Source organism: Aulostomus chinensis, chromosome 5 (genome assembly GCF_037954235.1).
Source record: "Aulostomus chinensis isolate RoL2024-O1b breed Wild chromosome 5, RoL_Achi_v1.0, whole genome shotgun sequence".
Taxonomy (NCBI): domain Eukaryota; kingdom Metazoa; phylum Chordata; class Actinopteri; order Syngnathiformes; family Aulostomidae; genus Aulostomus; species Aulostomus chinensis.
The window spans coordinates 18336981-18348397 of NC_141324.1; the positions used below are offsets into that span (position 1 = coordinate 18336981).

The window sequence follows — 11417 nt, forward strand, 5'->3', positions numbered from 1 at the left end:
CAACTCTCCCACTTGACCTCCTCAGACAGTAGCGATGATGACACGAGATCCAGACCCACAAAGAACTGCTTCAATACACCGTCATCACAGCAGCCATTTTGACAGGTCACTGCAGGATAAATACAGACTTATTCTTTAACATTAACTGTGGCCATGTTTGAATCGGTGGACCAGAGTCCTGCTTTTACACATGCAAACCAATTGAAATGGCTGCAACTGGCAAATAGAGCAGGACACTGATTAATCTGACCACACCTGTCAAACCCCACAGGTGTTACTGGTGACATTAAAGTCATTCTTCACCCCAAAAGTGTATTTTCATGCCTCTCGATAACAAATGGGTGTCCTGAGCTCATGCAGATGCTTCTTCACTTCTTCCTGCAACAGTTAAGTTAAAGCTAATGGAACCACATAGCCACCAACTGCAAACAATAACAAACACCCCAAAATGTCCATTTACCATCTCTCAAGCACATTGTCATGTATAATCCACATCTTCCTTATCAAGCCGTATGCTTGTCACTCTACCTTTATTTGAGCTATTAAACTATAACATTTCTGTACTGCCATGAACAAGCACAGAGCAGCGTGAGCTAGTTGCTTAACTCAACGCTGCCATGTGCACACCAAGTTTTACAGATTGTTTCAAGTGTTTGTAAGGTACTGAACATGTGGCTTGATAACGAGCATGTGAATTATACCGGAGAAGTACTTTGTAAAAATGCATTTTTGGACAGTTTTGCTGTTGTATGTTGTTGGTGGCCAATTGGCGCCAGTAGCATCAAGCTAAATATTCATGGCTGGTTCTTTCTGCATTCTGAAGTCACGAAGGAGTAACAGCAGGGAAAATATATATCTTTGTGAGCTCAAGACACTTCTCCGTGTATACATTTTTTACGTATCGCTTTAATATGACTAGCAACGCCTGTGGTCACCCACTACCTCGATCCAAAATGGCTGCTGTGATGGAGGCTTAATAGGGTAGCAGAGGCCTTTGTCCTGTTGAGACTTGGAGAAATAAAGTTGAAGTTCAGATCTTCATGGCAACTTCTGTTTTCAGCGTATGGGGTCATATCACCCCGTTACTTCCACTTACATCCACTTTGCCTTGTTTGGAAGACATTTGTCTCCCCTTGTGTGTATTCAGTCAACCCACAGCTGATTCTGATCCTTTCACCTCTTTGCTGGTCAGATAGGGAGTTGTTTGAGAGAGCATGTGGGAGCATGTTTGAGTTTCAAGTCTACTGAGTATTAATTTTCCAGTTCATAAACGTTTCTGATTATTTTGACCCTGAACTTGGAGGCAATATGTTTCAGGTTTTCCATCCAAGTCAACTTCTTCTCAGTGTGATATCTCAAGAACCCCTCGAGGGATTTTTTAAAAAATATGCCACAAATGTCCATAGGGACTCAAGGAGGAATGGAAAAAATGTTGATGGTCAAAGGTCAAGGTCACTCTGACAGACTTGCACCCTTGTTAATTCATCAGCTGGAACAAATTAAAGTCAGGCATCTGCTAGTGTCTGTTCTTTTCCTGTTTGAAAAGACAGAACTTGTGTTACATCCTGTGTTTTTCCTCTTTTTAGTGTAACATCTCCTCTTCTCTGTCCTATTGAGAAGCTTCATCCAGTCCAGATGACGGTCCTACAGCAGCTCATGCTTCCCTCCTGCCTATGGTAGACCCCCCGCGACCAGAACTGCTTCCATCTTGAAGCAGAAATCCTGTTTCTAAGTTGTTTCGCTCACTCAGATCAGAGTTCCATCTGTAACCTTAACTGAATCAATAAGTCTGTAACAGGACTGACGTGGGATCAGATCTCCCTCGTGGGCCCAGCTGATGGGACACTGTATGAACTTCATCCTGTTTTGTGGCTGAAACCATTTCAGTGCCACCCTTCACATTAGAAATATCAATAACTCACTAAAACAACATGAAGTTGGATTTCCCAGCTGCTGATGCCGCCCCCCTGTGGATGAACTTGTACATGTTGCCCCCCCCCCACCCCCCCACCCGGTCCCTGCCCAGCTCCTCCTTCTGCTCTGTTTGGGCAGATTTTCAGTTTTCTGTCCAGAGCAAAGGCCGGTGAAATGGTAATGCTGAGTCCCTTTTATTTACCAGAGGTGTAATTATTTACCAAGACTCAGAGCAGGGGCACTTTATCCTGTTACCTCTGACATAACAGTTTTAAAGAAATACGGCAGTCTGATAAGTTACGTTATGATAAATACTAAACTTGTTTCAGTAACCACAGAAAAAAAAATTTCTGGATTGTGGGCAGAATATTTCTATCACAGTCAATTTAGACGTAAATAATTTGCAGGTATTTAGGGTCATAATGACTTTTTACACTCTGAAAAATCATCAAATCCAAAAGGAAATAACTATTTCTTCCACTTTCCACTTAACAACTTCTCATTCACATTCACAAAAAAGCAAAGTGACGTTTAAAATGATTTGAATTAAAAACTGAAAAAATACTGCCGAAAAAAAACTCGACGGAAACTCAGCTCAAATTTTTAGATGTCGCAATTTTTTTTAATGTAATTTTATCTTAGTTACAAGTAAAACAATAACATCACAACGTGTGTGTTTCTTTCTCACTACAATGTTGTCATTTGGAGTATTTCAGCTCTGTAAACACTTGGCACTTCAACTGAATCTAGCGATCCAATCTCTTGTGCAATGAAACAACAGATGTAAATCAGTCCAGACTAACTTAGGACATATTTAGATAACGGCTCATCTAAAGGGGGTGTGGGGTGGGGGGCCACAAAGTCCAAGTGCAGTATAATGTTAGTTTTGTGGTGTCACTTATTCATGTAAAAAACATCAGAACAAGGTCATGTGTTGCAAGATCTTGGAGAAATGAAGAGTTAATGCTTTTTGGATTCTGACTGACAAACTCAGTCAGAACAAACTCAGTAGAATAAATCAAACAATGTGTGCAAGCGTTCCCATCATGTTATGAAATGTGAGACATCTCAGCCTGTCTCAGCTGGATTATTCTATCTCCCAAACGTGCTTGATATTGAAAAAAAAAAAAGTGAGTTGAATGAACTTAGTATTGAAATTATCTAACATGAATGCTGCTCTTGCCCTCTACACTATGACTGCCCCATCCTCTGCAGTGTCCATTGGTTGTTGTGATATGTGTGTGTATGTATATCTGGGTTGGGTTGGGTTAGTGCGTATGTGTGTGTGCGTGCATGTGTGTGTTTGCCTGCCCCCCTTCTTGGTCTGAGGGAGCAGATTGGCTCTTGGAGAGGAGACTCCTCTCTGCAAAGCCAATGCTGCTTTGAACAACTAGAACAACTAAACACCTACAAACTAACCTGAACCAGTTCTGAGCTGACAAGTGCATGTCCTCACTGTGCCACTGGAAATCAAGTCCCGTCCACTTTGGGACAGAAATGACTCACAGAGAAAAGTCCTGTTGGGTCAAAAGTACAATGAAAGTAATGAGGTGAAAGACAGTGGCAAAAATACACACCTCTTTTTTGAAGCATAAAGCTTTTTGACTATGATTTGATGTTAAACACATTGCTGGCTGTTTTTCTTGCCAAGATTAGTCTTCTGTAGGAGCAGGATATATTTTCTCAGTTATAAACAGAAATAATGCGTTGAGAAACCTATCAGGGAGAATTTGGTAATTTCTTTTAAAATAATGATGAGTTGATGCTATTTAGGTATTAAATGGCTAAAATATTGATAGATTAGTCCAAACACTAATTGTCTATACAAATAGTAGTTTGATGTACTGTTGTGCCCTTCACTGCCAACCCTTCAGTCAAATGACGCACACCGCCCCCTGGTCAAAAGGTCAAAGACTTGTTTGTTTTAAATCTTCACTCAAATCTGACACTCGGGCTCAGTCAGTCGGCGGTGCTTCCCAGGACATCAGCCAGCCATGATGCAGCGGGCTTTGTTCAGCCGGAGTGCGCTGCTCGCCCAGCAGGCAGCTGCGGCCCTCGACGGTCCCCTGGCCTGGAGGAGTGCGCCCCTGCTGCAGCGTCTGGATCGCTCCATGTCCTCTGTCCACATCCCACCTCCTGCTTGCATGCTGCGGCCGCTCGAAGCGCCTCTGCGTTACCTGTTCGGACCTGGACCCTCGAACGTTCCTCCGCGTATCTTAGCTGCGGGGTCCAAGCCTATAATTGGTCACCTGCACCCAGAAATGTATGAGGTAAAGCAGCGGCTAGGATTCACTTACTGAAGTTACTTGAAAGTAGAAGCAACTACATGCTAGTGAGCAGTTTGGAGTTGCAGAAGTTGAAGTTGAACTTGTGCTTTTTTTAAAAACTTGTAATATACACTCACTACCTCAGATATACTGGAATTACGTTTAATAATTTACTTGTGATGGTATAATCCTTTTATAGGATACATTTTCATATTATGAATATTGGTTTCATAAAACTAAATTCAACCTCAGTCTGATCGCCATTTTTAATATGTATAAATACAGCAAAGACAGGGGATTTCAAAAAAATAAAGGTAAACATTTCTGAGTTATTGCAGGGTTGGCTCCACTAAATACTACTTATAAATACTTGACCACTAAATATGTGTGATAGATCATGAACGACATTAAGCGGGGGATCCAGTACGCCTTCCAGACAGAGAATAACATGACCATATCGATGAGCGGTTCCGGACACGCAGCTATGGAGTGTGCTGTATTTAACACGGTGGAGCCCGGAGAGAGCGTGCTCATCGCCATCAACGGGATCTGGGGAGAGCGAGTTGCAGAAATAGCAGAAAGGATGGGTGTGTATTTACGCACGTTTTACGCACAGCGGTTTGTACTTGTCTTTCTAATCAAGAATGTTTTCTACCATCAGGCGCCAATGTACATAGACTGGTGAAGGCACCCGGAGGGTATTTCAGCAATAAGGAAATTGAAGAGGTATCAAACATGTCTGTGTTGCATCCCCATAATTAAGACTTGTTTGTGACTTTTTGTCTCTGACCATTTGGCCAATATTTAACTGACTCTCATGTTTGCAGGCTGTAGAAAAACACAAGCCTGTCTTGTTGTTCCTCACACATGGAGAGTCCTCTGCTGGCCTCTGTCACCCAGTTGACGGCATTGGGGACATCTGCAGAAAGTGAGCCTCCCACTCTTTCATAGCCTAACACCTATTCCAGGGCAGGAGGTCTAATTATTCCCCTCTCACATCCTGCTAGACACAACTGTCTCTTCCTGGTCGACACAGTTGCATCACTTGGGGCGGCGCCAATTTTTATGGACAAACAAAGTAAGTTATTGATGGGAAAATAAATGATTCAGGCTACTGTGTGTTCCTGTGAAATATAACCGGCTTCCTTTCATGCTGGCAGACATTGACATCCTGTACACTGGTTCTCAGAAGGCCCTGAACGCTCCTCCGGGCACAGCACCCATCTCTTTTAATGACAGAGCCTGGTGAGAACTGGGAGTCCTAAAATTTCATAAAAAGCAGTAACAAAAACAGATCATAACACTGAACACTCTCTTTGTGTGTGTGTGTGTGTGTTTTACCTCACACAGCCACAAGATGTTCAACAGGAAAACAAAACCAGTCTCCTACCTCTTTGATATGACACATTTGTCCAACTACTGGGGTTGTGATGGTCAACCAGCCAGATTGTAAGTTAACTCCCACAATCATGCAAGTACAAGTTAAAGTACACATAGTGTACTCAAGTATATTTACTCAAGTGCGGTTCTGGTTTTAGATATCACCACACTGGCCCCGTGTCGGGGTTTTTCGCCTTGAGAGAGAGTCTAGCGATTCTTGCAGAGAAGGTAAAACAAACTCACAACCTTTTCCTCTACTTCTGAGGTTGTTTTAATGATTTTCTCACTACTATTAGTTCTATTCAGAAATGACACAAAACAACTGTCAGACTTATTTGTCACCTTTGGAACAATCTAGAACAGGAGCACCCTAATATTTTCCTTCAGAGGGTCAAAGCTCTAAACGACAGGCTGTGGGCCAAAAGCAATCACATGCAGTATCACGTTGTTAAAAGGCTTTTTGTCTGAGCACTTCTGACTCTGTATTATTCCATTTCTTCAATTGCACTTATAGTATGTGCTGTGCAAAGTGTCACTCTGCTGCCTGTTTAAATAATGAAACATAAGTCATTATTTGGGATTATACGTATTTAAAGAGCATTTTACCTGATATCAAATTTAAAAAAGTGATTTTTATTATAAAAGTGTGTGTGTGTGTGTGTGTGTGTGTGTGTGTGTGTTTCCCTCCTTTTACATCTGGCAAATCAAACCATACTGGCCCCCAGGACCCACTTTGAGCAGCCCTGATCTAGAAGTACTTAATTTTTTTCTGAACTTATTTTAATGATGCAAGTCCCTGGTGGCAACTACTGTATATGTAAAATACAGACCTTTTACCACTGATAAACCTCAGAGGTGACAGAGACCATTTACAAGTTGGCATTTTTAAGTACATGCACAAAAGTACCTCTGTAGCTGTTTATTTTTACTCTAATGACGGATTTTAAGTGTGAATTATTTTGACACCTTGTCCTGATGCTCGTCACTCAGTTTAAATGTATTGTTAACTTGCTTTGCCTGGGACACTGTGAATCTTTGTCTCCCTCTAGGGGCTGGAGGAATCCTGGAGGAAGCACAAGGAGGTGGCAGCCTACCTCTACAGAGGACTGGAGGACCTCGGTGTCAAGCTCTTCATCCCTGACAGGGTGAGGAATACAAGAAGAAATTTGTTTATTTAAAAAAAACATAAACATAAACATGACGCAGTCATATGATACCATACGTTGTAGATATGTTACATTTAAGGGACTATTATTTCATGGTGCTGCAGGATTTGAGGCTTCCCTCGGTTACCACTATCGCCATTCCTGAGGGCTACAACTGGAGGGAGATGCTAGCCTATATCATGAAACACCACCAGATGGAGATGACTGGGGGCCTCGGCCCCTCCATGGGCCTGGTGAGCTGCTACTGGCTGCTACTGTCCAACATGGTGGACAAATCTGATTTAACACTGTGGTTATAATCCGTAGTAGGTCATGTTTCGAGAGGAGCACTAGTCTTTGTGGGTGTTCTTTTTAAAGGGTCATTCATCAGTCGCTATTTTCCAATCTCCCTTTCTCCATGAGAAAGTGTGTACATTGATGTAGTTCCATTAGGAACAAAGATTGAACTTTTAATTTATTTATTTTTACAGTGAAATATTTTATCTTTAGAGTTGTTTTTTCTGACACCTGAGATAGTATTTCACTGTAAATGAGTGTAAACAGTTATCCATTTCATCACTTTGGTGTGAATCATCTTGCTGAGTCACTGCAGAGCCAGTTTCAGATAATATTCTGATGTACCCCCTCTTTTCATTAGGTGATGCGTATCGGACTGATGGGATACAACTGCGAGAAGACCAATGCTGACATGGCATTGCACGCTTTGGCAGATGCTCTGAAGAACTGCAAGAAAAGCAAGGCTTAAAGCATCAGAATCCGTTCAAGGAATGGAAAGTAAACATGTAGTTTCACCTCATGCAGGACATTTTGAAAAGTGTGTACATTTTTTTAAGAATTAAAACGATGGATCGGTGGTACTTTCAACTGTGAAGACTTACAAAACAGATTATGTTTCTTTCCTTGTTTAAGTTGCTAATTTTGAGTTTAAGATGCAGATGTATATTGTCACATGGTCCACGCTGAGTGCACTGAGTGTATCAATAAACTGTCTTCTGTCTCGTTGTGTCATAAAAGAAGTAAATTAGTTCAGAAATAATGGATTCATACATAACGGTTTCTGTAACACATTTTGCCTCAACTACATTTCCCAGGATTCCTTCTTGTAATGGGCGTCGCTAGTTGCTACGCCACTGGATCAACTGTCGCAGTGTCATTATTCAATTTACTTGCGATTTGTTTGACACTCGCTTGTGACTACATTTCGCTGTATTAATGGCGTGTACCGAAAAGGACGCAGGTAGGACGGCGGTTCATTGCAATTAATCCCAAGAAACAAACTGTTTTTAAGTAGTAAATGATTTTTGGCTTGACATGCTCTATGTGCTGCTTGGTAACTGTTACTCCGGGTTATGGCGATATATCTTTTAAGAAAAAAAATATTCCATGAGGACACAAAGCTGGCTAAATGTGTCTTTCATGCCCTTTTAAATCTTACTCAGTTCCGCCGTTGACTCTTCTCGGGGTATAATTTAGCAACCAACTGATATTTAAAGTACCTTTGAACGCTAAAGGCCCTGGAGAACGTCAAATAAACGGCTGATATTGAGCTAATGTGACCGTAACAAGTCCTTTGTGTTCATCTTCGGTGTGTTTCTGTCTCGGTTTAGTGTGGAGTTTTGATTTCTGCCGGAGTAAAGTGTGTTATAAGTCACCTCCATGCAGCGCAGACAAACATTCTTCTTCTTGTGTTGTCTTCTCCGTCTGCGTCTTCACCGCCACCTACCGGTGTAGAAGCGCATTGCTGCCACAGCTGTAATATTTATAAAGAATGTAAACGCAGATAAGACGACTTAAAGGGAGCATTGATCCCTGCCTGTTGAGTCGGCAATGTTTGTTTCTATTTTATTCAGAAAAATTTAATTTTACTTGTTGGACTTAGTGTTGACACTGTAGGTTGAAATGAATCAATTCGTAGCAATTCGTTAATGTGCAGATTTCACATCAACTATATTTGCCTCACATGGTGTACTGAAAATAAACTGACTGATTTTAATCGTTAAATTGAAATATGATTCTTGGTGTATTCATACACACTTAACGTAGGGTTTATTTTAGTTCTTTAGTATTTTAGTCTAGCCACCACTCAAAGGGCTTTACAACACACTCAACATATTCACACACTGGTAAAGGCTTCGTTGCAGCCTCTGGAGGAGCCAGTAACCTTCCAATTACATTTCTTTAAAAAAATTAAACACTTGATAAACATTTAAAAACAACCCCTCAAGTCATTGCCTTCTGTTTAAAATGACTCACCTTTGCCTCAAAGTTCCTGAAATACTCCTTATTTATGGGTAGACTTCGCCTTAGATGAGAAGTCTACAATGGTTAATTCCTTCACAATATATTTGACCTTCAAAAGATCAGATGATGTCCAATTTTTTTCTTTTTATTATTCAAGTTCTCTTATGCTCTCCTTATGGTATTGAGTGTTTTGCGTGTCTTACCGGCAGTGGCGTTGAACCCAGCCCTTACCCCTCTAGAGTGGCTCCTGGGTACCTGGGTGAGTGACGAGCCTGGGGAGGGCACCTTTCCCACCATCAAACCCTTCCACTACTCAGAGACCCTGCACTTCACTCATGTTGGACAGCCGGTCATCAACTTCATGTAGGTTAAAGGATCGTTTTGATATTTTTGAACCAGGTTCCTATTTTCCCACGAGATGATTGACAGATGATGAGCCACATTGTTGGAAGACTTTCTATCAGTTTGATCCTGAACACTGAGAAATAGGAAGTTTACTTTTTAATCACAGCATGAGACTTTACACGTATTTGAAAATGGTTCCTTGAATCTAATCTATGTGGTCATCTTATTGCTTTTCTGTGAGAGTTTGTTTTGCTCACACACACATCTGCAGACAGCAGAAGTAATACACACACACACAAAACTGTTAGTGGTTTCACACTATTTCAATCATCTAAAATTGGCTGTTGTTTCCAAGAAATGCAGCAATATGCATTAAGAAACACAACCAATACCCTTTCTGGACTCCAAGGATGCACCGAATGTATTTTGGTGAGAAAGTACAGAACTAGCATGTTTGCAGGAAGTGTCGTCCGTTGAAAATGAAAGCTTGTCAGCCATCTCATCTCTGTGCTCGCAGGTTCAATGCCTTCCACGCTGAGTCTAAGAGGCCTCTGCACAGGGAATGTGGCTTCATTCGAATGCAGCCGGGAACCGACAGAGTGGCTTTTATCATTGCACAGAACTCGGGTTGTCCATTCACTTATAACATGATTTAATGTCGTTTTATTATCAGCTCGTCTTTGAATTTCTGTATTATTTCTTTTAGGACATTTCAAAGATGATTTCAAATTAAATTTTAAGACCATTTTCTGAAAGTAAAACCCTCGTAAACCAGCAGAAAAGGAAAATTATGAATGCAGACAAGAATATGTGGTGGTTAGCTGTTCTCCACCTCAAGTGAACATGTGGTTCTTGTGTTCTCGTGCAGGTCTGGTGGAGATTGAGGAGGGTGAGCTCTCAGACCACCAACTGAACCTGCAGAGCCAAACTCTTGCCAGAACCTCTTTTGCTAAAGAACCGCATGTCCAGCAGGTACAAGCGTGACTCTCTGATCCTGAATAATTATTTATTCTATTATTTTATATTATAGATTATATTATTGCCACAAGGGATGAACAGATCTTTCGTCCGCAGCGTGATTGTGTCCTCATTTAACTCTTTCAGATTTCCAGAGTGTTCCAACTCAAACCAGATGGGAGGCTGGAGCAGACTGTTTCCATGGCAACAGATAACCAGCCACTGATGCAGCACTTGCACATCACATACAGTCGATCATGTTGACCCAGCAGGATGGCAGGCGTCTCAGACGTGAATGATCGATGTTCTGCATTCATCAAATCTACGGTAGTTTAGGCATAGTTGTAGCTGCATGAACTTAAAGGATACCGATACCTGCCTAATGAGTAGTGTTACTGTAATGTACTGAGTAGTGTTAGTAGTACATGTATAAATATATCATAGCAAACTGCAGACATGATCAGGTGCTACAACATGAAGAAATGCTTGAACTGTGTTATTTATTGTCCAGATATTAAATCTGTTCGCTGTAGAGATGAGAAAGCTAAACTGACACAATAATGTGCAATAACTGTGGATTAGGATTTCAAAGGAAAAGATTTTGCTGTCCATTTGTGTTCACTTTTGACAGCGGGGTTTGTTCTCAGGGATAGTGAGGGCTGTAGGTCAATAAATACAGAGATTTACAGAGTTTATGATATTTGTCTCAAGATGTACCAGTGTACTTTGTGTTGTTTTCCTTTACATTTGCCTGTCAACTGTTTCTCTCCTTGTGGATTCAGTGTTTTTTTTCCTGAATTGCTATCAAAGTCTTCCTTGTGTATGAAGACCCCTGTCATTTATGATTCAATGCATTTTCAGGCCTTTTGATTGATTAAATTCTCTACTATGCCATCCTTGGGTTCGTAGCTTAACTGGTTCGGTTCAGTCAGTTTGTCAGCAGATGACACACAAACTACCATTTTCATTATTTCCTCAAGAAAGATCACATGAACATTTATAGAAAAAAAAAAACATTCATGAGATTAATAACGCAGGTAAAAGCTCTTCTATGTGAGACAACCAGCTGCAGACATTTGACAACATCCAAATCTCTGACAGTGGCATTTAGTAACACCCTCACAAACAGCCTCAAGTCATCCTCCCC

General features: G+C 41.1%; 2 protein-coding genes across 2 annotated transcripts; both read left to right on the forward strand.

The window, feature by feature from the left end:
* Positions 1 to 3867: 3867 nt before the first annotated feature.
* On the forward strand, positions 3868 to 7514 carry agxtb (alanine--glyoxylate and serine--pyruvate aminotransferase b). Its single transcript, XM_086203643.1, has 11 exons — positions 3868 to 4184; positions 4576 to 4768; positions 4843 to 4907; positions 5009 to 5109; positions 5189 to 5259; positions 5342 to 5426; positions 5532 to 5630; positions 5720 to 5789; positions 6611 to 6706; positions 6832 to 6960; positions 7365 to 7514. The coding sequence occupies exons 1-11, from the start codon at positions 3909 to 3911 to the stop codon at positions 7470 to 7472; spliced, it is 1293 nt and encodes a 430-aa protein (XP_086059769.1). The 5' UTR covers positions 3868 to 3908; the 3' UTR covers positions 7473 to 7514.
* A 326-nt stretch (positions 7515 to 7840) lies between these two features.
* thap4 (THAP domain containing 4) lies at positions 7841 to 11161 on the forward strand. Its single transcript, XM_086203644.1, has 5 exons — positions 7841 to 7964; positions 9178 to 9331; positions 9831 to 9940; positions 10182 to 10285; positions 10418 to 11161. The coding sequence occupies exons 1-5, from the start codon at positions 7940 to 7942 to the stop codon at positions 10532 to 10534; spliced, it is 510 nt and encodes a 169-aa protein (XP_086059770.1). The 5' UTR covers positions 7841 to 7939; the 3' UTR covers positions 10535 to 11161.
* The last annotated feature ends 256 nt before the right edge of the window (positions 11162 to 11417 follow it).

Excerpts from the sequence above, each read along its gene's own strand:
- agxtb (XM_086203643.1), top strand. The coding sequence starts at position 3,909 with ATGATGCAGCGGGCTTTGTTCAGCCGGAGTGCGCTGCTCGCCCAGCAG. Across the intron at positions 5,110-5,188 it reads ATTGGGGACATCTGCAGAAA|ACACAACTGTCTCTTCCTGG; the intron begins GTGAGCCTCCCA and ends ACATCCTGCTAG. Across the intron at positions 5,631-5,719 it reads GATGGTCAACCAGCCAGATT|ATATCACCACACTGGCCCCG; the intron begins GTAAGTTAACTC and ends TTCTGGTTTTAG.
- thap4 (XM_086203644.1), top strand. The coding sequence starts at position 7,940 with ATGGCGTGTACCGAAAAGGACGCAG. Across the intron at positions 9,941-10,181 it reads TATCATTGCACAGAACTCGG|GTCTGGTGGAGATTGAGGAG; the intron begins GTTGTCCATTCA and ends GTTCTCGTGCAG. Across the intron at positions 10,286-10,417 it reads AAGAACCGCATGTCCAGCAG|ATTTCCAGAGTGTTCCAACT; the intron begins GTACAAGCGTGA and ends TAACTCTTTCAG.